Here is a 25,470-nt window from a genome sequence, read left to right on the forward strand (position 1 = left end):
TCTTCCACTAAAAGCGACCTTAAGCACAAGACTTTTTTGTCAACACGGACACCAAGTAACCGAGGTGAAACTGGGTCGAGAGCGGCGTCTGTGACTTGACTTGTTTGCGTTAGGCTTGTCACGTCATTGATTTTACGGCATCGCTAGTTAATTGTACAGCAGTTTTGATTCTTTGTCTTCTTTGTTAATACTGAATCATGACTTCTTTAAGAAAGACAAGAGATATACTTTTTCAGAGCTACAATCAAAGATTGATTTTAGAGGATGAACCTATTGTTTTATTGGAAGAGAACACGGCTTGAAATTTTCAATCCAGTTACGATCGATAATCCTGAAATGATTCTGAATGTGAAGCAAAGTTCAGATCTGCCAGTGTAAGCTGATTTGTCCAATCCATTTGGTACATTTCTGTAAAGGAAAGCAAATGGCAAATAAAAATGAAGCGTTGCAAAAAAAGAAATTAAATTTGACGGTCATTAAAATTTTTCAAAATTTAAAATGGTCTTTCCGGTCGCCGTCCGTGTTGAAAAAAACTTCGCGTGCTTATGCTCTCTAGTTTGGGATAAGGCTAAAAAATCTAAGGGAAACAAACCACTAGTGTGGGCCAGCGTTCCTCTGCATTCATGATACATTACTTTATTACTCAGAGCGTCTTGTTGGGGGCCCAACACCCTTTTTCTTCTTTAAGTCAATCATTGAGAAGTAAACCTTTAACCCATGCGATTTTTGGGTCTTTTGAGGTCAAGACTCGAGCATCACTTTTAACACTAAGAAGAATACCCAAAGCAAAATGACGTTGAAACTGCAGGTTAAACCGTTTTAAAAATAATTATGTTAGGGACGAAATTCATGTAGCTCGACGAGGCCATTTAGGAGGCCCCATTAAAATGTTTGTGAGCATTTCTTACGTTTGGTACCGGCTGCAGCTGTATGCTTTCAAGTTCTGCTTGGTTAGTTTGATTGTATTCGACTAACTACTTTCCACTAAAAGCATTCCAAAAACAAAATACTGAACAGTCACCATTAACCTAAATTTTGGGTCAGTACGCTATTACAACGGCTCTCGGGATTGGCTCAGAAAACAATTGAACAAAACAACCAACCAATCAACGATGGATCCTAACCCTGAAAAATGGAAGCTGCGTCCTAAAGGGATCCATTGAAATTAGAGGTTGTAAAGAGCTGAGTCCTACCTCTAAATTTTATCCGGGCTTTCGCTAACGGTTCCGAACAAGTCGGGAGAGATGACAGAAATGATCTTCCGATAGCAATATGTCAGTAACATATCTTACTGAGTTTTCACTCTATCTTTGTTAATCTTTTTAGGGTTTCGTTGCAAGAGAGGATCCTAGCAACGACTTTTTCAAACGAGCATCCATACATCTTCACGTACCGGAGGTGAGCAAAGTCATGTGACATCAGCATACTCAGACAAAGAAATAAGGAACTTTGTAATGTTATTGGTCGTGGGTTTCTTATCATTGAGCAGTCTTGTATTCTAAATGTACTTTTGATTCGGACCATGCATCCTTAATTGAACAGGCACCGCGCGTTTTAAGTAGTGGATAAAATATGAGCGGGAGATCTGCATGGGCTCTTATAATGGCGAGCCGAAGGCTTGCCATTGCAAACGCCCATACAAATCTCCCGCTCATATTTTATCGTACTTGTGAAATGATAAAATATATTGAATGAAAGGATTGTTTTGCCATTCAGTAATTGGACATGCATTGGAGTTTACAGGGGGGCACATGTGACTCAAATACTGCCTATTGATTGGTCATAACTCTTATGAATTATTAATGAATTTTACAAGGGACATTTGTGAACAAATGTTGTCTCGTTAGCTCATTCCGCACGTCCCCCGTAGGTTACAAGCTGTGCTTTACAACAGTGAATAGGAAAAGAAATACAATGGCTGAATAGCCAGCGGAGGTTGCAAGGTGTTTTTGCGGTATTATTTTAGTTCGCGCGAGTATTTTGTGTGGCCACGAGAGGTATGGTGACGAATGGTTTTGAAGATCGTTTTCACATGCGACTTGGCATCCGCTCACTTTTGCGGTGACGCGAGAAAAGTACCTCTCCCCAGATACGCAGTCTGTGTACTGAAAACAGCAACTACTACTACAACAGACAGGAAACAGCTAGTTTGCTTTTTACTAAGCATTATAGAGTTGAAATTGGAACCACTGAGGACAAATACGACACTCTCGTCAGTGGACGTCGTCTATCTTCTTTGAACGAGACTTCATAGTAAACATAAACGGCCTATCTGATTGCAGGGAGCCACACCCAAGGACGGACCCTCGGCTGGCTGTACTATCATCACGGCGCTTCTGTCTCTTGCTACTAACAAACCTGTTAGACAGAATATAGCTATGACTGGAGAGGTATCCCTCACTGGAAAGGTGATGCAATCCTGTCGTTATCTCCTTACTTTTTTTAAAATTAAACGTGAAAACAACTTTGTCCCTTCCTGGAATTTTTTGGCACTTGAATACCCTTGGACGATGGACGCCTGGGTCCAGTTGTTCAAAAGCTGATTAACTTATACCAGGATTAGCGTCAACTTTGGTATCATGTTTTCAACATTTTGGTGAAAGTTTCTTATGCTTATTAATGCTTTTCAAGATTGACTTTTTCTACTTTATAGTTCTTCCGAATATCAGCGTTGAACAGCATTTTGAAGTAGAGAAATAAAATGCTTGGTTAATTTTTAATCTGGGATTAGCGTTAATCGGCTTTTGAACAACCGGGCCCTGGGAACTAAAACAGATCCCAAACCGTAACCCAGGCGCCTATCGTACAAAGACATTTTGAGATGTAGAATAAAGTCATAACCCTTTCAGATGCTAAAATTCAGTCCTACCAAGCAAAAAATCTCTTTTTTTTTTAAGGCGTTTAAGTGCCCATGATCTTTTATTTTCTTGTTTGAATCTAAGCATCAGTTAAGACGAAAACGCTATGCTCTTTAAGTGATTAACAAGGTCTTGGTTTATTTTTGAAATGTTCAAAATTTGCCGCTATTTTGGTTCACTGTTCACCTTATTGTTTGCCCAGTTTTTGTGAGTGAACAAGAATCATGAACACATAAGAAGAGAAAATAGAATTAGATTTTTTTTCTTGAATCTAAACGTAAAACGTACAATTTGATCTCTTTGCACTTTTGAGTCCAGCGGAAGCAATGTACCGCAAAAAATACTGGAAGAAAAAAATTTTTTTTTGAAGACGTTGTTTTGGATGTGTGAATTAAGAATTGGTTGAGAAAGTAAGACAGTTCCTTGGCACTAAAACCTTGTGAACTAGGCCTCAAAACGACTTTGGCAAAGCATGTTTGCTGGTTTTCAATAGATATCGCTTTCCGTGTGTTTTATAGGTTTTACCTGTTGGAGGAATAAAAGAGAAGACCATTGCGGTAAGTGTTACTTATATCAACTGGATTCGCTGGATTCGTTGTTTTTTTTTTGATTGTTAACATTATTAACTTTTGTTTGGTAGGCTCGCCGAGCTGACGTAGACTGCATTATTTTACCCGAAGGGAATAGAAAAGACTTTGCTGATCTGCCGGAGTTCGTGAAAGAAGGACTTGAAGTTCACTTCGCGTCGCATTATAATGACATTTATAAAATTGCGTTTGAGTCGTGACGTCATACCAACTGCCTTGCAGAAATATAACGGCGAAAGTATTCCAGTGCAGCTTATCTTTGCAAGACATGAATCTACGATGCCCAGAGCTGCATGTTGACACCCAGAGAAGACTAGGGTTGAGCATTGCACAAATTGTAAGCTTTGGCAGTAGGCTTTGTCATCATCCATAATGGCACTGCTCTGCCTTTTCGAAGTTTAAATCATTGATGAGCAAACAGTGAAAAAAGTCAACTGAAAAAAACTATCGCACCCTCGCAGAGATGTCAGCGTCACGAAGTGCCCCTCTCCTCCCCAACGTCATCAAGTATCCCTTCCCCTCCCTCCCCCCCCCCCCCGCCAAATTCCAGTGCTCAAGTAAAGATAGACAGTTGCATTTGCCCTTATCAAACGATAACCACAAATAGCCCTCAGACTTATCTTGTTGTTGAAAATGCGTAGCAAATGCTTAGACTTAAGGGGCACTTCGTGCTGGTTATCAATAGAGCGGTTTTCAATTGAGTGTCGAAAGTCATTAGCGAATTACTTTGGTTTTGTATTACTTCACTAATTGATTGGTTTAAAGTTCTCGCCCCACATTTTCAGCCAGTCAGAAGTGAAACCAAAACCAATCGTGACTCGCGCGTTCACATTTTCCCGCGCTTTGTGTCGGCTACGTGTGATTGCTTCGAGTTTTGGTTGGTCTACTGGATTGTCTCCGTCCCTTTTGATTGGCCAAAGTAATTACTTTGGTTTTGGTTTCACGAAATCGATTGAAACTGTCTCTATCGGGCGTGCGTCTAATTACGAGCATTTCTAGACATAAGTGCAGAGCATACAACGGAAAACGCGCAGTCGTAGCTAAAGTAGCAGAGGAACCGAAAGTTCATAATTCCCGGACTTCCGGTGGTGCAGAACCAACCGGAGGAAGATATTAGGTACTTAAAAGTACAGGAAATCGTATGAACGCTTGTGCATTTGTATAGGAATTCGCATGAACGTCATTGTTTATTTCGTGATTTATGGTCACTCGTGATGTTTTGAAATTTCTCAAAATTGCAAAGGCAAGTGCAACGTAGGCAAGAGCAATTTGGGAACCTTGAAAACATTACGATTGACCATAAATCACGAAATGCACAAGGAATTTCATACGCTTTTTATTTATTATGTACTCAATAAAATTACTCCATCGCTGTTTTGGTAGCAACTTCTGTATTGCACTCAGTAACCTATTTATGCATTCGTCATTGACCATTCAGAAACGCGATATTCTGTTGAGTCTATAACAAAAGGGTCCCGTAAACCTACGACGGCAACATGAACACATGGAAACTTGCAGATTTTCGTTTTTCAAACGTTTTCGTGATTGTTCCAACAAAATCATTTTCTACATACTATCCTAAGTACCCATCAACTAAATTGGATGGAACGGCGTTCAAAATAAAAGGGAAAATAAAAACTTGGCACTGTTTGCTTACGTTTTTCATAGAACTTGAAATTTGTCATTTCCACAGTAAATTTGCAAAGAACCACGTGATGTTACTCTAGAGAACAGTTTCTTCCAAAGATCGTCTGTCTTATGCACGTGCTTATCTACGAATGACTTATGAAAAGAAAACATCACGTGGTCTGAAATGGGAAAAAAAAAACGTACAAGCTAAAGAGGTCAATTACAGAGTGGAAAGGTACCGAACACCTGTGAGGCTCGGTAATGTTTTGAATCCATCGCTTTCTTCGCCGTCCTACGGGTCTGTTGGTCTTAGGTTTCCCGATGAACCATTTATTTGGTATCCATTGGTCCGCCATTCTCAACATCTGGCCATACTACCCAAGTATTGCACACTCCACAAAAGTGGGCACACTCCGTACTACCACCACTTTTTGCTGATTTTGTGTGTTCCTAATTTTCCCGGTTTGGATACACCGTTATTATTCCAAGAACTCACGTCTCGGCCGCCCGACCCTACCCTTGGTCTTTGTTGTTATGGTCCATGCTTTGCATCTTTACAGTGCGACGCCCTTTACCGTGGCCACCTAACAAAGTTTTTTACAAATTATCTGCCAATCAGGGTGTGCGAATTTCGTTGACAGTCACGCCTCCTTGCAAAGTTCGCACGGTTGTAATTTAAACACGGTAAGGCGCGTTGCACTGTAACACAGTATCAAAGTATTGGTCGTTCTCCGTCTCAAATGTGTTCCGCGATCATTTTTCCATGTCTTGTTCACGTTGCGAAGTATCCTGTAAAGTAATTGGTAGCATACGAACGGTTTCGAAGTAAACAAAGATAACGAGAGATTAACTTTAGTTGTGAGCTCACGTTGTCGTCAAAATTAAAATTTGTTTTTTCGCAAACTACGGCAAAGAAATGTGCCAAAGTACGTGCGGCACGCGTAGCACGGTTGCTTTTCCTTTTAAACCAGTAATATTGTTTCTTGGCGTTGTCGTTACCGTAGCCGTCGTCGTCTCCTGAAGGAGGGGGGTGGGAGGTGGGTGGGGACGAGAATGTCATGCACTCGCTCGCATGCGCAGTCATGGCTACCACAATTGTGGTGTGGAGTTTAAAGAGGTCGTTTGAACCCGGTTGCTCTTCGACTTACCAATGTTGTATACATCGAAGCTCCATGGCTGCCCCCATGACGTCGATAGGTAATAGGTGGCAAGCATGCGTGGTGGACATATTGATGTTTTTACCCCTCTGGTTTCCGCTTGAAGAAATCTTGTGCTGTGAAAACTTCTTTTATGAGTGGGAGGCACGTTTATGGGTTAACAAGAACGTGCTTAAAGTAATATTTTCTGGGATGCATTAGGTATGGAGAATCGCTCTGGCCTTCCCCAAGCCTGCCTCCATTCTCATCTTCCTGACAACACAAAATGTTTATTTCTCTCAATTCCATAACTTATACACGATCTACTCTTCCCAATCCTTACTTAACATAATATGTAATATAACCTGGCATCGATACATAATCTTGGTTTGGTCGGTTCTACCGTTAAAGGCAACACCAAATAGGTGGGGGAGGGGGGGGTTATCAACACCAACTTCCCCCATACCTGAAAGCTCCTGTAGTAACACGAAGAATAATTTCCTGAGATATAAAATCGGAGAACTTTCTGTACGACGCATGGTTTGGAAACTGTTTTGGAGGCGGCAAATATTTGACTCGCTTATAGACGCCCGAAAACGGACGAGCAAATTCAAGAATGAGCACTTTGTCCCGAATCCACCTGCCAATACGTTCCGCTAGGGGATGGCTCTCAAGAATATCATCCCAAGCCCTATCGTTCTGGTGTAAGCCACCAATGAAGGAATGATCGGGATCTCCCAATTTCAAAGCTTCCGACACAGGAGACACGCCCGACGAGAGCACCTCCATCCGATGAACCGCCTCCGTCACTCCCCCCAGGCCGGGAACCCCGTTTGTATACACCCAAGCTGTACAGCGTCTCAGTTTGATACCTTTAATCTGATTTTGGAACTCTACCCAGTGACTTGCTTGCCCCAGGGACCCCTCATTGGAGACCATTATCTTTCGTTTACGACCCATCATGTAAACAAAAAGAGGGTGTAAATAAGGGTTTCACCTCTAGTCCAAACTATTGATAAGGAATAGAAAACAAAGAAAACTAGCGGTACCGGGGTTCGCGACCAGGAGGGAGCGACTTGAGCACGCCTGAGAGCAGAACGTGTGGTGGCTACCGAGATATACGGTATGCCAACAGGAGTCACTCACCCCTGTTTGATCCAAACGCCTGCTCATTAGCGCGGTTGAATTCCTCCCATGCAGTTGTCAATTTTTTAATCACGAATTTAGTGCTTAATTTATGAGGCTTAATTTAGTCATTTCTAGGGTTCTCGATCAGTCATTTTCGCTTGTGAGTAGTTCAAGTAGTTTCGCTTTTTGCAGTTTGTATGTAACTTTCTTCGCTTCGAGCAGTCAATTCAGTTACCAGCTCCTAACAAATGTAAGTGTATATTTTCGTCGAGTTTCTGTTTACGATTAGTTCATTTTACTAAGTAATTTTTGTATCTGTTTGTTTTCTAGTCTTAACCGCTTTTCGCTTTCATCGCATGAGTTGAGTTCACGCCGTCGTAGGCAGTTGAATGAGGAATAAAGCGTGTTTGAATTTTTGTAGTCGTAAGAAGATCACAACCCCGATCAAGAGCTCTTGAAATACAACCAAAGAAAAAACTGGAAGAATAAAAAACAACGAAAAATGGTCATTTCTTAACGCATTCTCCTGAAAACATTCGTCACAGGACCAACATACTTTGTAAGTGCATGTCAGATGATGTTTAAGCTAGGATTTTTCCCGAGAGTTTTGTCAAAGAATGTAGATAAAATCCCCGCCACACAGGCAAACCATGCAAAATACCTCGCCACTCAGGCAGGCCTCACAGGCAAAACCAGTACAAATTCTACCACACAGGCAAGCCTCACTGGCAAATGAGTTAAGATTCCGCCACACAGGCAAGCCTCCGTCACAGGCAAATGAGTTAAGATTTTGCTACACAGGCAAGCCTCACAGGCAAAAACACACAGACAATGTAACCACCCACAAAATCCGCTACGTCGGCGAGCCTCACAGACACTAAAAGAACTAAAACCTCGCCCCTCAGGCAAACCACGCAGGTATGGTCAGCACAAATCAAAAATTGACCACCAAACTGAGGACGCGAAGAGTCCAACCAGCGTGACATTAAAAACCAAGGGGACACCAACAACGCGTAGGACACCGTACCTCATTCGCCCGTACGGCAGATTGAATCTCAACTGCCGGATGTACCTCAGCTGCTGATTGCCGCTATAGCCTCCTCCGCTGCAGCGTGAGACACTTGCATCGGCCATATACATCGAGTAAGTCGGGTTGATCGGACACAAAGGTCAAACCCTTCCCTTTTGCGGCCTCGAGTAGAGTGACGGGGTGGAGCATATGTAACCTCTTTTATAGTCTCATTTGCATAATCCCCAGGGTATTAATTACAAATGCAAATTGAGTTTGCATAGCGTGCGTGTGCATAATCGTGCCCATCGTTTTTCAGACTGGAGTACGAGGTTTCTGTAATGGACACGCGCATTACGTTTACTGAACCAAAAATATTCGAAATGCGCGAGCTCAGAACTGAGAACGTCCTCGTACTACAATCTGAAGTCGCAAATGTTGAAAGAGGGGGACAAACTTCATTCAAAATTCGCGACAACAAAAGAAATGTTAAATGGTTGTTGTTTCAACTCGGTTGAAAGGGGTGGTGGGAGGGGGGCGACATACGGTTTCGCTGTTCAACAAAATCGAACGGATCTTGAAGCCGTTTGGCCGGGCCTAACACATTGAAAATATTATTCAGTTATCATGATGGATTGTGTCGCCGCCACTGTTCTCATATTCTAATTGTTCCTGTGTGAGGAATACTGTACTGTATCCGCAAATGTCAAGTGACGGAGAGGATAGGTAGGTAGGTAGAAAATGCGTTATTTAAGAGAGGAACATGCTAGCCCCAACAACACTCGGCTGGTTTCCATGGAGGGCGTATTGACACATTAAACCGTATATTAAAGTACCCAACTACTACCACTATTACAGAAAAACTACAATAAAAATATACTTCTTGGGAAGACCCAGCTACTTTCTAAAAATCTTCTTAAATGAAGGGATCGACTCGGCGGCGAGTTTCGCTTCATTCGAGAGCTCGTTCCAAAGCATAGCACGGCTAAATTTAAACCTTTGTTTTAGAAATTCCCTTTTCGGTTTATGAAGTGTCAGGGCAGTAGCCATATTGCGCAGATGGTAATTAACCTGATCGACATTTCTTCGAACAAAAGAGACCCTAAGACCGGGGACGGTGTAATCATTTAATACATTTTATACGTTAAAATTGACTTTGCATAGCGCCGTCTATCATCAAGTGTTTCCCAAGAAAGAGAGTCAATTCAGTCTGCGGAGCGAATATCACAACAAGCACCTAAGAGAACTCTAGCAGCACGTGATTGGAATCTTTGAAGGTCTTTCAAAACTTTGCCGAAGGTATCCCACGAAAGAGAAGAGTATTACTAAGCCCTTAAACCGGCTGTTTCCAGAGTAGCAACGGAAACAAAATTCCGGCTTTATGCGCCGCATGGCTCCTATCATGTCTAGGGGTGGCGTGTTCGTGAGAAGGGGATTCCTTCTGATTATTATCCCTGTTGGGCGATTATGGGTTTTATCCAGGTCAGGGAAGGGGGCTGGTCACTCAATTTTTTTTAAGGGTTTTTTTTAGGACCTGGGATGTGTTTTGGTAATAAAAAGGACGTGTCAATCAGTCAGGGGTTTCCTGTCGTTCTTCAAATCCCTAGATGTTAGCCCTGATTTTGTCTTCCTTCGAAATACTTGTTTTTGTTTACAACATTGGTCTCTTGTTTCCCGTTAACCCTGTCTGAAGGGGTACAGGAAAGCTTGGAGTATGAATCATTTCAATTAAGGCAAGAGGAAAAAAATAACTTTTATTACGAGAAAGAACTTTAAAAACATTATGAATCAATTGTACGTTTTACGACTCTATTACCGGTTCTCTCATTTCGTATCTAAACCTATCTACTGAAAGAGAACTAAGTAAATTATATCAACGTAAAATAATAGACCAGCTATTACTACCTTAGCCAGCTTTGGTTTCAATTGGATTAATTATATGTTAATCTTTCACTAAAATAGGAAAACTATTTACTTGACATTAACTGCAAATTTCTTTCTACATTGCTAGTCTTCGGAGAAATGTCATGCTTCAGAAAATGAAGCTAACTTAGTATGTTACAAATTTATGGTCTTGTCTTAAACCTTTCTCGATCTGATGTTTCAATCATATGTTACGCTGTTCTTGCGGAATTCGCGCAGACAAAACTCAATCGTCCAAAAAGCAAGTATTCCAAGTGATATAAATATAAAATCTACACTTCTTTCTCCGTGTTATAAAAGTAAACGAAAATACCAGGATTTTCTGACTAACCTAGACAAGTACGTTTGATTATGTTTGTACATGAAGAGTCTCATTGTGAAAACTTAAGGGATTACTTTTTAAGACCAAATTTTACATGCCAAGTGTACTTGCTCCAGTCTAGAAGACAGCAACTTGTTCCTTTAAATTCGTTTGCCCGTGCATTGCATAATAGGAGCAACATACACTGGCAACTTGATTAAAACACGAAATAATCAACACTTTTCTGTTAGCAGAGGTCTCTCTTCTTTTGCGTTCGCGTGGCTGACGAGTAAGAGAAAAGAAACCTCTGTCATGGGTCGAAACTCGCTTTGATCCAACCACCGCCCTCAATGTTGGACGGCACTGTTCAAACCGCATGCCCCATGTTTTGTTTGCTCACTGTGACTCCCGCGCATTCCTTTACAGTAATTCCGCTGTTGTTAAGTGAGTCCACACAACATGAAGTATCACGCGAGGATTCGGTCGCTAAGAAACCGCCGCGCATGCTCAACACCGTGAGTTTCGACTCATGGCAGAAGACTCTCTTCCTGTCAGCCCAGCGAACCCAAAAGAAAAGAGACTTCTCCTAGCAGGGAGAATCAACATCATCTGTCTGTAAACAACGTATGTACACGAGGAAAAAGAACAAGTTCACATTAGTCCCATTAATAAAGTATATGGAAACTTCAAAAGTTAAGCAACACCACCGATTTCAGGAAATCCTGTTGCTTGAGCACCATAATAGGGACCTTTAGATTCTAGCACGAGGAAGAGAACGAGAACGAGATTTGACTGCCCGTTTTTAGCGAAAATACTTAGAAAATTTATAACCCGGACGATTAATATTGTATTACTCTTTATTAGCAGCATAGGTTATTCAATTATTCTTAATGCTGGTAACTCGCTGAGCCTTTTCCTGATCGAAAAATGCCAAAACTCCTACCGACGATATATCAAGTTTTTCCGCCAAAATGAGGCTGGTTTGCGCGCGCTCACTGTTCTATGAGATAGAATCTAAAGCTCTGTAATGACACCATAACAACGTTAACACCAAATGTCCTTCGCAAACAAACAATACATATCTGAACCAACAATGCTTAATTGGAAAAAATGTTAACAGTACCTTCCCAGATAAATTGCAACATAAAATTTGCTTGTGCGGGCTTAGCTGTAACCTTGGGAGTGTTTTCGAAGGCCGCACCGTCGAAAACTTTTCGGCCATTTTTTAGAGGATATATTTACCCCCCTGTCTAAAAACGAAAATATGACACGAAACCTGAAAGTAAATCGCTCTTTCATTTCCTGAAAACTTTTTAAAAGACCCCCTTTTAAGAATAAGTAAAATTTTGGTTTTACAAATGTACCTTAGAACCTGAAAGGCTTTCGACGCTTTATCTTAACAACCAACAGCAATCTTAAAATTAACCAGTATCATTTTACGGAAACGAAGTTTCTACAAAACGCCAGTAAGTACAGGTGAATTAATGTTTGTGAACAGGGTGTATTATGGTAACCTGGCTGCCTGACGATATAATAGGTAAGTGATTATCCATGTGGTAGGCAACTAGTTCTTGAACACTTGAAAACACTCGATCTCTGGTTCGAACCTGCAAAAAAACGCATGAATGATCACAGTCATCCCAACTGTTTCCTGTGCCTTCCATTAACTTCAACCGCAGTTCAATTATATGCTTTTATGTATTCTATATCCTACTGTAACCTCTTCCGAAATACAAAGCGAACTCGCAATTGACAGCTTCGGGGTTCTACGTAGGCAAGTAGCTGCGTTTATTGAGATGAGCTTTTGCTTAGGAAATTCGTGAGTTTATAACCGAATTTTACATTTGTCACTTTCTATACCACGTTCCTTTTCCTGGGAGCGGTATTTTTGTCAGGCATTTGAAGCTCGATCAAACTAGATTAAAATAACTTTGCGATTCTATAATCGATTGTTGTGAGCAATTCAGAGTTTGACTCTACGCCGTTATTAAAATGAGTTTAAAAATGTTATTGTTGTTAATGATTGGCACTACAGAGAGACGATGTATAGTTAGTAGACTACGAGAAGAACCTTGCACTTATCTCGACAATTCACAGACTATGAGAAGTCCTTTACTTTTGCGCTGAATAGAATGATCGGCAAAATCAAGTTGGAGTACTCAGTCTGTATAGCATTACTAAAAAGAAACTTTTTGCTTTCTTCCACGAACAGCGCCTTCTCGCAAAGATTTATGCTCGCGCGCACATCACTTCACTAACCTCTTCCCCCCCCCCCCCCCACCCCATTCCTGCTCCTCAATAAAATGAGGGACTAGTGTCAGTCAAGAAAACTCAGTGTTTCCCTTTCAAGTAAAATTGACAAACATTTGGAACAAAACAAACCTTCCCCTCCGGATCAACCAGAAGCAAATGTTTTGGCTGTCCTTTCTGAACTCCAGACAGGACGTACTGACCAGCTTTGGACTTGCTTTCTCTCACCAAGAAGTCGCCCTCGTCTTCGAGTAGCAATTCAGCTTCCGCGCGAGACATGGGACCGTGGTACCACACCTCTGAATCCAAAGGCCCTAAAGAATCAAAGGAAGCCACAAATAACTTCATTACAAATTAACCCTCAGTTTTCGTCTGGGCGTGATGTGAGAAATCTAGGGATAGATTTCATATCCACGTGAAACGAGTAAAAGATCCTTTGGAAACGAGGTTGTTGTCCTAGCTTTTTTCGCTCTTTCTTGCCGCTGGTGCTGTAATGGCTGTTACCAGACGACGACATGAAACAACACACAGAGTTTCATAAATTTGCCCAATTTCGTTATGTGTGGCCCTGGGGCCGGTTGTTCGAAGCCTGGTTAGCGCTAACCGTAGGTTAAGGTATCAAATCCTATACGTTTCCATGGTATTTAACGCTGGTTAGCGCTAACCAAGCTTCGAGCAACCCGGGCCAGATCATGGACCAAGATTTTGTAAACGGGAACGCCTTTTGGTCTCCACGCAAAAGTTTCGGGCGTCGAATACCTGTATCTCCGCAATGATATTACCCTTCGAACTTTTGCCTCTTTTGTCTGTCCTGAATCATAAAACCGGGATTGTACGGTAAAGGTCTACGTGTCTTTCAGAAAGGCGGACTTGTCCTTGTCCGGCCGATTCAAATGGCTGGCTACCACTGGAATCGCACAACAGCAATACAGTCTTGAGCTAAACGAAATCCCGTGTCCTGGATATCATACCATGGGATAAGTAAGAGATCCCAAGGAAACGAAGAATTGTTGTCCTTACTTTCATACTCTGCAGCTGATGGTGTTGCAGTTGGTACTTCGCTGTGCTCTTCCTTCTGCACTTTGGTCACAGCGTACGGTTTAGGGACCGGAGGTGGCTTTCTTGAGGAGGGTCGTGGAAATGACAACGGGGGAGGAGGGGGTGCCACGTTCTCATCAAATGTAGCCCACCCATCTTGACCTGCGTAAATAAATACGACGTTCATTCCATCACATTTACCACGATCACAAAGTGTTTCTATTTTAGGGAAAAAGAATAGCTAATATTGAGAGAAAGCCAACTAGCATCACTTTGCAGTGTTCAGTGGGAACAAAGAACGCAACGAGATGGAAAAAAGATGCTTTGGAACGCGCTTTTTTGTAAAAAATGGTCAACAACTTTGAGTTTGCGAGACATGTTTCGATCGATCATCGGTCACCTTCAGTAGCAAGAGTTCGTTACAGTGCAAATTTGAATTTATGTCAATGTTACAATTTGAACTTATATTAATACATTGCCGTTAGAATTTTAAACTGCCGTTAAAAGTTACAATACTAAGTACAAACAATCACTTAACGAATAATGCGCAAACAGTGTATCAAAAGAAAAACAAACTAAACTTGGCAACTCGACAATAAAAAATTCAAAGTGCTTAATTCACTTGTGCAACATCCCGATGCATTTTGACGCACATTCGTGAGCATCTGAGAAGGGACAGGAGTTCTCACATTTTCCAACATTTGCAACTCTCTGAGGAATGTCGCAGGCTCTGTTCTGAGAGCTGCTTCTCCATTTTAGGCAGCTCATGCATGTCCGCTGGGAAAATCCCAGTCTAAATAGGTAGCTAAAACATGCAGAGCTAACTCTATCTTTTTAGCTACCGGTACATCGATGTTTTAATGTTAGTTTTAATGTAAGTTTTGCGTTGTTATTGTTGTTGTAATTTCCTATCATAGTCTTATCTAGCAACAGAACGGGAACGTTAGTGAAGACGTCGAGCGCAGCAAAAATACCCAATGAGAATTCAGAATATAGAAGATACCATCTACTGTATTAAGTCAAAAAAGACACTGGGTGATCGCTCTTTTAAAACGGCAGCTTCAGCAGTATGGAACGAATTGCAGAACAATATACGTAACGAAACTAATTTTAGCAAATTTAAATCTTCGCTTGACACTTGTTTTTTTCAATGTAACTTATAATTAGGATCTTATTAAATACATACTTTACTCTTAATGTTATTAATGCATAGTTATACTAATTCTACTTTTTTGCGCGCCTTTGTAAGCAATTTATATTTCAGTTACACCATTTTTTTAACTTAATTATTTTTACCGCGCATTTGATTATATCCATATAGATATTTGCGCGTTACAAATTTTTGAACTAATTAATAATTAATTACAAGAGTGGATTCTACTCTATTTTGAATATTCATTGGTCTTTTTTCCGCGCGCGCCGTCGCAACTGACATTCCCTAAATAAACCTAATAGGGAGCTTAAGCACGCACATTTTTGAGACGCGGACGGCAACCGGAAGTGAGGTATTTCCCTTTTTAAATTGTCTTCACACAACCACATTTATATCGCTAAGTATCTTTTCACTATTAGATACCCTAAGTTTCAAAAGCTGGGAGACCGGTATCCTGGCGTGCGAAATATTCACTTCTGGTTGCCGTCCGCGTCTCAAAAACGCGTGTGCTTAGGCTCCCTCCCACTGAACATGTTGCAGATCTTAAAAGAAGAAAATGCTAGCGTAATGTCTAAATCAACGCAAAAACGCTTTACTGGTTTACGTAATCTACTCTGGGCTTCTGTAGAAAAGGAAACCTACATAAGGTAACTTAAAATACTTCAATGAAACAGAGGATTGAACCGGCTTGGTTGCCATTATTTGAGGGAGTCTGGGCTCCAATAATACACTACTAAATACTACTCAAATAGATATGAAGGGGAAAAGGTTATTGTGTAAAAGGAAAGTGAGGCTCTTAACGTCATTGCGAAAGCCAGTCCAAGTGTTGTTGATTTTAAAGGTTCTATCAACAAGTGTTTTAACAAGCCCAATTTTGTACGATGGAGCGGTGAAACTAAAGTAATTAGTTAGAAGACCCGTGAGCTTTTTCTTAGGAAAAAACGGGGTTGTAGGACCCTTGTGAATGGTTATGAATAAAGACATTCAAAAACGGTATTTATGGTCCACCTCTTTCTCCATGGTAAAACATATGTTAGGGTGCCTGGTGTTCATGAAATCAAAGAATAAAAGTGCAACTTGTTCCGTCTCAAATATGCAAAACGTGTAATCAACGTACAGTCGATAAAACTCGCTTTTTCATCAACATTTTCAGTTTACTCGTTCGTTCCATCGTTGGCTAGTTTGACACTTACATAATGTAATTTTAGTTAAATACTGTACCTTAAAACCACTCTATTCACATGCAATTAAATTATAGAACAGCAAGTACCTGAGCCACTATTTGGAGCCAACGGATTATCGTAAGGACTTTCAGTTGAATGGTGCTCCAAGCTGTCAACTCTCTGAGGAACTAAAGGCGTTGCCAACGGATTTTCAAAGAATGCTGAATTATCAGGGTTCTCAAAATTCGCCCCAGCGGCGAATTTTATGCTGTCAGCGTAACTGATACCATTTCTGTTAGCAGAGGCACCTGTGAGTTCTGTCGGATTGTCATAAACACCTGAAACTGGGAAAATGAATTGGAAGTCATTTCCACGATACAAAGATTTCAGTCTGTGGTTGTGTTTAGGCCAGCAATTAAAAATGACCGGCACGGCTTCTGCTTTAGATTGTTATTGAAGTCTTTACACTTTATTGTCTCGCACAGCTGCGAAATAAACGAGTACCACAAAAAGCGTTGCCTACCAATTTAGCATCGTGTTTAAAAAGTGAAACGGGATTTGAAAACGGCAGGGGATAAAATTCTTCTCTTCTGAATTGTCTTGCTCCTTTGAGAAATTGCTTGATAACCAAAGCTAACTGGCAAAAATGCGCTAAGATCACACAAGTTTCTTCCATTTTGGCAAAACGCAAAATTCAGTTCGACGTTTGCATTCTGCGGTAAACGCGACGCAAGATCTCTCTTATCTCATCACAGGTAACCCAGCCTATTTGTCAAAATGTAGGGTCTATAAGGGGATATAGGCCACTTGGGATAATACCATAATACTCTTTGTTTGTCCCCCTCAAATTTTTCATAAGCATGGTTTTTGTGATCACTTGGGACCATTGTAAGTCCCCAAGAGAAACTGGAAACAATGCTTATGCAAAATTTGGGGGTACAAACAAGGAGTATTATGGTATTTTCTGAAGTGGACTATACAGGACATATGGAGCGGAAATCAAGCCTCGCAATTTGTAAGAAATTGCGAATAAAAAACCTACTACATGGCTTGTTGCAGCTGCTTTACAACGTACACGGAGTTTCGAAAAGTAAGGTCCACTTCACCTTCTATACAAGGAAAACGGAAAGGTAGGAAGCTGACAACGCCATCTTGGCCCAATCGAGCCAAATTCAGAGCGATTTTTTTTCCACGAAAGCCGAATCCAATCGGTAAATAACACACGAGGGTCGTTGAATAGGAGATTCCCGAAGCCCTGAAACCACTAAATCCTCTTCAGCTAGCTGAGCGAAGACAGCAGGCTCCGTGAAACTCGTATAACGACCTTCCAAACAGCCGCGGGGCTCACATCTTGGTTAGCTGGAAAACGACGGTTACACTTGGGGCGCCTGGCGACGAGTAACCTATTCTCTGGCCAATGACAGTCCCTAACTCGGGATTTGTTCGCAATTCCTTACACATTTCTAGGCTTGATTTTCGCTCTATATGTGTCCTGCATTTTCCCATATAAACCTTACATTTTCACAAATAGGTGACCTGTGATCTCATGTGATCCCGTCTCACGACAGAGCTTGCCTGTAGAAATGCAAAGAAATGGTCCAAAATTAAAAGCGGAGAAAAAAAACGTTGCTCTTATCCACGCCATTTGCTTTCCTAGTGGAACAATAAATTTTCCATACCAATGGTTACTGAGGGGATAAAGGCGAAGGCGAGTTTGCTCGAATCTAATCGACAGATTTATTACCACATCGATAATATTTATTCATACATCACATTATATTGACCCATCCCCGCAGGATTTCGGAGTTAATTTACAAATTATGTAAGGAATTGGAAGATTGAGATGTCAAATGCAATAAATTGTTTTAAATCCAACCACTAAATGGAGCCCTATGATGTGCAGATGGACATCCCAAGATATTCTTGTAACATATGACTTATGACCACTTATAAAACAAAGTCAAAAAGAGAGCAGGAAGGCTGTTGCCTTTGTCCTATGCCAATGCGCGGTTTTCACGTTACGTCATCGCCGTCATGGACGAAAACAAAAGATCTCTCATTAGCTCCTTTTGTTCGTCCATCAGCAATTTTAAATTGTACCAATGTTATCTGTCTGTCTGGAGTTTGGTGGCGAACGACCTGTTCCTTCTTTGTTCAGGGTTATGCAAAGTCTATAACATGGTACAGTATGAAATAGCTATGCAATACTTTTTCGAGATCCATCAGAGTTTTCACTTTTCATACACTTAGGAGTTTTGTACTTGAAGGAGAGCTCTTGAAGTAGTTCTGTAAATCAAGTGTATTTGTGTCTCTTCTATCTAGTCGCTAAATGAGGTGTTATCTCCTATACAACAATCTTATTTGTAGATAATGTGTAGTTACAAATTACTTTGTTGTTGTGGTTGTGTTACTTGCAATCGATTTATTAGACCCCAATTCAACTTGAATAGAGCATTAACACTTACGTCCGTGACCTGTATTACGTCTGTTTAATTGGTTCACAGGAGCCTCATAGCCCACATGTGTTCCTTTAGGGACATCATAGCCATGGCCGTGGAGGCCCTTGTTGGGGTTGTCATAGTCACCAAGTTCTCGTGTCGTAGTGGTTCTCAGAGCCATGTAACCAGGTCGCTCAACTTCGGCGGACTGATATATATTTGGTGGCTAGAAAAGCAAACCAGTGAATTTATGTGAGCAGTGATTGGGCTACATGAAGTAATCAGAGGGTATGCCCAAACTTAAATAATTAAATAATTCAAACAATTTCCCGAGCCTTTAAGCGAGGGAAATTACTTGATTTTGGACAAAACGCAAGTGAAATTATTCTCTAATTTCACGGGTATACCATTTGATTAGCTATTAATATAATGGGTGACAAATTATTAATTTTCAAACCTGGACGCCATTTTAGCACTATATGAACAGTTGCCATGGCAACAATCTAATTTCACATGTGAAATTATAAATTAACCCTGAAATTTCGTGCCAAAATTAAGGAGTAATTTGTCACCCATGTTATTAATAAATAAATCTCTGCATTTGTTTACTGAGCTAAAAATTTACCATCCCCTCTGCAGCAATTAAGAGAATGCAAACTTTCAACACTCCTGTCCAAGCAAAATGCAAGGAGAATGTCAACTGAACCTAATTTGAGTCCTTAGAGTGAGACTTATAGATTTTACTCTGTCTAACGCCAGAGGAACCCGCTTCAGGGATTAATGGGTAGACACACTCAAAAACGTTAATGGCCTACATACAGGGTACATGTATAAGTTCTATACATTTCCTGAAGCTAAATGATAGAGCATCGTTTCGAGTTTCTCTTGGGACTTAGAAATTGTTTGTTAATCAATGTTAGTCATCATCAAATTGCAACCCAATTTCTGACAAAAAACTGTGTAAAACCAGCAATAATTTGTAATTATTGTTCTTCGAGTTTATCATCAAATTGCAACCCAAATTCTGGCAAAAAAAGTGTATAAAACCAGCAATAAATTTGTAATTATTGTTCTTCGAGTTCATCATCAAATTGCAACCCAATTCTGGCAAAAAGAAGTGTGTAAAACCAGCAATGAATATGTAATTATTGTTCTTCGAGTTCATCATCAAATTGCAACCCAATTTCTGGCAAAAAGAAGTGTGTAAAACCAGCAATAAATATGTCATTATTGTTCTTCGAGTTCATCATCAAATTGCAACTCAATTCTGGCAAAAAAAGTGTATAAAACCAGCAATAAATTTGTAATTATTGTTCTTCGAGTTCATCATCAAATTGCAACCCAATTTCTGGCAAAAATAAGTGTGTAAACCAGCAATGAATATGTAATTATTGTTCTTTCCCGAGTTCAGCATCAAATTGCAACCCAATTTTCTGGCAAAAGAAGTGTGTAAAACCAGCAATGAATATGTAATTATTGTTCCTCGAGTTCATCATCAAATTGCAACCCATTTCTGTCAAAGAAAGTGCTTAAAACCACAAATAAATTTGGAAGGGATTTTGCACAAAACTTGAGAGGAAGCTGGATGAGAAGAAGTTCTTTGAGTTCCTCATTCTTTTTTTAATTGCTATCACCTCTTGTCTACAACTTGGGACAGTTGCTTTAATTGACACTTAAACGGACACTGTCAGTGGGAACCATTTTGTCTGCCATTCCATCATTGTCAAGAAAAATTTACAGATGAAGGAATCATTCAATCCACCTACATCCACCACCTTCAGGATGTGGGGCCACCTACCTGAACCATTTTTGCCATCATCCTTTTGGTTCTTCATATTCCATGTCATAGACATGATCCTCATTTCCAAATATTGACTCTGAAAATCTAACAAAGACATTTACTTACTATGCCAGCAATGTTTAGTAATTGAGAACAATCTCTAAAATATCATATTTTGATAGTGGCAAATGTGCACATGTACTACATTATTTAACAGCGATTTGCAAAAAAACCTAAATATTTTTCAAGAAACATTATTTCGCTGTAGACTGGATAATTTTGTCCAAATATATTGTTTGGATCTTACAATAATAATAATAATAATAATAATAATAATAATAATAATAATAATAATAATAATTTGATCTGTTGATCTGTGGGAACAGGCATGGGCTCAGTTGGTTAGTAAGTGGCTTTCAGCGCAAGAGGTGCCCGGTTCGATTCTCGGTGACTTCAACGTCTGTTTCGACTTTCCTTTGTTCCCTGAAGCTATAGCTTACAGGAGCACTGACAGAGGTAGGGGGGTGTAAAGGGCGCACCGTCGGCTTCCATTGATACCAGTTTCGTAACTGAAGGAACTACCGATGTTAAATGAAGTGCCTTTACTTTATGTAAAACAACACACACAGAATGACAACATCATCATTCAACACTCTCAACTGGAACAAGTTACAGTATTTGTTCTGGAAAAAAGTATGTGTGCTGTTTTTGGTGTGTCAGTTTGCTTGAGTAAATCAACCAACTTTTCAAAACCTTAATCTTGGGCCCTACATTGAAATACACCCCCAAAGAACTTCAAAGTGTAGTTATAGAAGTCATAATACAGTAACTTACCTTTCAGGAACTTCTGTAGCCAGTGGTGGATTCCTGTAAAACAACTTTAAAGCGAATCTCAAAAGCTTGTCCAATAGTGTTGATGACATCATACGCTAATCCTCCACCACAGTCAACAACAAAGCAAGCTGTGAAAAACCATTCATACCATCATCATCTTCATCATCATCATTATAACTTTAACAAGACCTTTGTAAATCCAACAAAAAAAGTAGTTTTGTTTCAACCTAAGAACCAAGGTCTTCTCCTTAGCTATCCTTTCATTCAGAGAGAGAGAGACATTGGTTGGACCTAGCCATGCAACCAATTAACAATTTCTTGTAAGGGCAAAGAAGGGACAGTCCTACAATGAAGTGCTGCATGAGTGTACATGTATCTTTGTTGAAAGTAAACTATAAAAACTAGCCAAGAAATGAATAAACTATAAGTTCTTCAGTTACATACCGGTAACTGAAGAACTTAAAGCACAGTTTACTTCTAAAAAGCTACACTCATGCAGCACTTCATTGTTGCCTAATAAGTTTAGGACTTTAATATCAGATTCAAAATCATGTATTTGCCCCCACAATTATTCATTCTTGGCTAGTTTTAACCAAGTCCCCATTATTTCATTTTTTGCGTTTGACTTACAACAGCTCATTGCAGAATCTAGGAGTCCTTTCTTCCTCAGAACGAGAGTAATAAATTATTACTAGTAAACATGACAAAAAACAAATACAGTAAGCCACTGTTTTTGGAAAGAGCGGTTCAAAAGCCATAGATTTCACACTATAGTTACAATGTAGGTAACACAGATATGAAAGCATGTGATCAAACCTCTTCCATTGACTTGATCTTTGGCTACATATCCTATCATATCAATGCAGTCCTACCAAAAACATTACATGTATTTTGTAACAGTGTTAACTGTGTAGGAGTGGACATCAAAGTTAAGGGTCATTATGTTAGCAGTCTTCTAACCTAAATGGTAGATTGTAAACAGAGGTTCCCAGACAAGTGTATATCAACCAGTAGCACAATCCTCTCCCGGTGTGTGAAATAATCTCGTTATTGAAATGGGTTCCTCATGCCAATGCCATAAAATAAGTTCACATTTGTTTACAAATACTATTGAAAGATTTCAATATTTTGACATGTTTCCGTATGTTTAGTTTCTATACTGTTTTAAATTCATTGTTAAGAATGTGTAAAAATAAGGAACACCAGTTGGCTGTTCACTTTGACCTGATGAGAGTTGAAATGTTGATCTTGCTGGCTCAAACTGTTTTTTTTTTTTTTCACAGTTTTATTTATGCTTGTAATGGATGGATCAAATACAAATTTTAATTGCGATTTTGAGATGCCAACCTGCATATATTGGCGGTAATTGGAAGAAAATATATTCTCGTATTGGGCCCCATTGCTTTGTGAATATGATCTAATAATATTTTCTCCTACCAAGCTGCCAACATAATGCAGCATTGGCATCTCAAATCGCAACTGTTTGCAGATTAATATAATTACTATGACCCGTTTCATATAAAAGGAACCCTTAAAACACATGTAGCCGTCAGCAAGTGATAATCTTATTCAAACATTACATCGAGTTTATTAATATTGAAAATTTGCCCTCTCGCCTTAGGAGACATTGAGAATATAATTAAGTTGATACAAATGGAGGCCATAAAATAATAATGTTGTTTGTACAATTGGAAAATTACATGTACTTAAGTTAGTACTCAAAGAATATATAGAGTATTTTCAGATATAAACATAACTAATAATTTATACTGTAACAATTTCAATATTCATGGCTGATATCTTTTGGCTGAAAATATTTATTATACAATGATTGACAGAAATGATTCTAATGGAGCCACAGGTGTAAAACAAAGATTCCCCTACATGTAAATGCATAATGGTGAAACCCTCCACTGTCCTCCTTAACACACAACCCTCTTCCTCCCTCTTGGACTCTCCAAAAACTTTGACAGTGTATTCTGTCAAGCCATTCCATGCATGAATAATTTTATATTATGATATCATGAACAAAAGAAAATAATGATTAGAAGACTTCTAAATACCTTTTCTTCCCGGCACCCCACTAGCGAAAGAACATCCTTGCATGTCATGATTGACAATTAATCTTCCACTTTCGATACTTGTTAACTTGATCCCAGCTGATGACAAAGTCATATTTTAAATTCGCACGCATTGTCACTCATCGAAGGAACTTCTGAAATTATTTGAAAACAAACACTCCAAAAGGTCAGCACTAAACAAATGAAAAAGTCTATTCATTCCCCTCCCAAGATTTGCACTTTCCCAGATTATTGTTGTCTGTCAAATGGCAGACAATTTTACAGTACCAGGCCGCTTCCAAGATCAAAGGGTTTCAGCATAAGTCAGTTTAATTCTAACAAGGAACACAGAATCTATCTGCAGACAAATTTTAAAATGAACTCAGTACTTTTCATGTCCATGCTTTTTACGTAACAAGCGATAATAACATATTATTCAGACAAATTTGGCATTTGGAGCAATAACCCTTGGAGAAAGGTGCAAGACAGTTGCAGAGTATGACATACACTGTAACCATGGGAACACCTTTGTGTCCCCGTCTCTTTTGGTTTTAACTGAAATACAATTCATGTACGTAACATGTGATCTAACATTTCCTCCTCAAATCAGGCAACACAGACAGTGCTGCTCCAAAAAACAAACATAGAGTCCATGCTGCCGTAAATCTCTTCCTAACTCAACTCATTGACAGTGGATAATGTTTGTTTGAGACCCAAAAAATGAGGGACATGTCTGTTTTGCACACAATCGATCTGGAAGCAAGCTGTTTGACATGGCATATTTAATGCAGCAATGGGTGTCCATTTTGCACATGCCGTGATGTACATTACTGGTGCCAAGTTTTAAGAGAACTGCTTAATATTTCTGAGGAACATTCTATGTCTCAGGGTTTGCATAACTGGTTCGAATTCTCCCCATCTCCCCCTCGTGTTTAGATGATGCTAATGGAATCACGGAAAACGTCCTCTATTGCTTAATTTGTGATTTGCTTTTCCTTTGGAACCACTGATGACCTCATCAGTTTTTACACAACAAAACTTTAATACCTCCAAAATGATTGGAGATTATTTCAAAAATGAAAACACCATGTTTCTTTTCATTAAAAAAGTCTTTTGAATAAGCTTTAGGTTACAGTACCGCTCAGAATTAACCTAACAGGAACGCTTGAAACGGAACGCGTTTACATATTCGTTCAATTTCCGTTCTCATTATCCCGTTCTTTTATCCGTTCTAATAACCCCGTTTCCAAATCCGTTGTCCAGCTCTGTTCTCTTTTGTTCCATTGGACGCGTTCCATGCAGCCGCATTTACAAGAAAAAGAACGGGTGCGTTCCTTTGACCGCGTTCAACAAAAACCGTTCAACATTCACTGCGAATGAAAGAATGGGAGTGTAACTTCGTCAAGCAGTTAGTGCTTTTCCTAAAACGAGGTTTTTGCGCTAGAGATATAAAAAAAAAACAGTTAAATTATTGCAGTGATCGAGCAAGATTTCTTTTTTTTTTCATGGTGCAAAAAGTAATATTTGATTGTATACAACAAGTTGAGCAAAACAAGGACAAAAGAAGACGACTTACGTATAAATTTGGCCATTGCGCACGGTATTGGTTGTCAAACGCTTACCGACAATACCCGAAGTTTATCTGTTATTTCTTTGTTACAAAGTATTTATCTGGAATAATACCGAAAATAAAGCGTGTCTATTATGTCTGCCTGTTTATTTTGATACTTTCCCGTTGTTGTTGATTTTGCTTTGTTAGCGGACAGCAACATGAGACAAAGTTGGTGGAATCCGAAAATTTTTCGTTGGACAGTGTTACATTTTGATCCGAAACATCGCACTTTTAATTTTCGTTTCCTATCGTTTTGTATCGGCTTTGTAGGACCTTTCTATCGTTCGTTTTGTTCGCAGGCAGCTATCGTTTTTGAAAGAATGGACAAAAAAAAAGGTTTAAAGCGTTTTAAAGATGTTTCGAAGGTTTAAAGTTTGTACTTTTGGGCGTGAGAGAATTAAGTCTCGTATTGGTTAAAATTGTCACGGTGCTAGGCCAACCAAAACTTGTTTAGTGAAGCAGAACGAGCCAGTTGTTTTGTTTGCGCGCATTTCACGGCTAGTTGGAATTTTTTTACGTCCCGATTTTCGGTTTATGTACAAAAAAATATCTTTAAAGGAAACGATTAAAG

At 39.7% G+C, this 25,470-nt stretch overlaps 1 protein-coding gene and 1 pseudogene across 2 annotated transcripts in view; one reads left to right on the forward strand and one right to left on the reverse strand.

Annotated features, from left to right (window-relative positions):
• Positions 1 to 4,819, forward strand: part of LOC138039196 (lon protease homolog, mitochondrial-like) — a 73,728-nt gene extending 68,909 nt beyond the window's left edge. For both annotated transcript variants that reach the window (XM_068885391.1, XM_068885392.1), the window contains 4 exons: positions 1,327 to 1,398; positions 2,283 to 2,408; positions 3,377 to 3,415; positions 3,499 to 4,819. In XM_068885391.1, coding sequence (XP_068741492.1) covers positions 1,327 to 1,398; positions 2,283 to 2,408; positions 3,377 to 3,415; positions 3,499 to 3,645 — 384 coding nt within the window. In that variant the 3' untranslated portion in view covers positions 3,646 to 4,819. The remainder of the gene's footprint in view (positions 1 to 1,326; positions 1,399 to 2,282; positions 2,409 to 3,376; positions 3,416 to 3,498) is intronic.
• A 5,265-nt stretch (positions 4,820 to 10,084) lies between these two features.
• LOC138037021 (SHC-transforming protein 1-like) lies at positions 10,085 to 24,879 on the reverse strand (annotated as a pseudogene).
• Between the last annotated feature and the right edge of the window lie 591 nt (positions 24,880 to 25,470).

This window comes from Montipora capricornis, chromosome 2 (genome assembly GCF_036669925.1).
Source record: "Montipora capricornis isolate CH-2021 chromosome 2, ASM3666992v2, whole genome shotgun sequence".
In the NCBI taxonomy this organism is placed as follows: Eukaryota; Metazoa; Cnidaria; class Anthozoa; order Scleractinia; family Acroporidae; genus Montipora; species Montipora capricornis.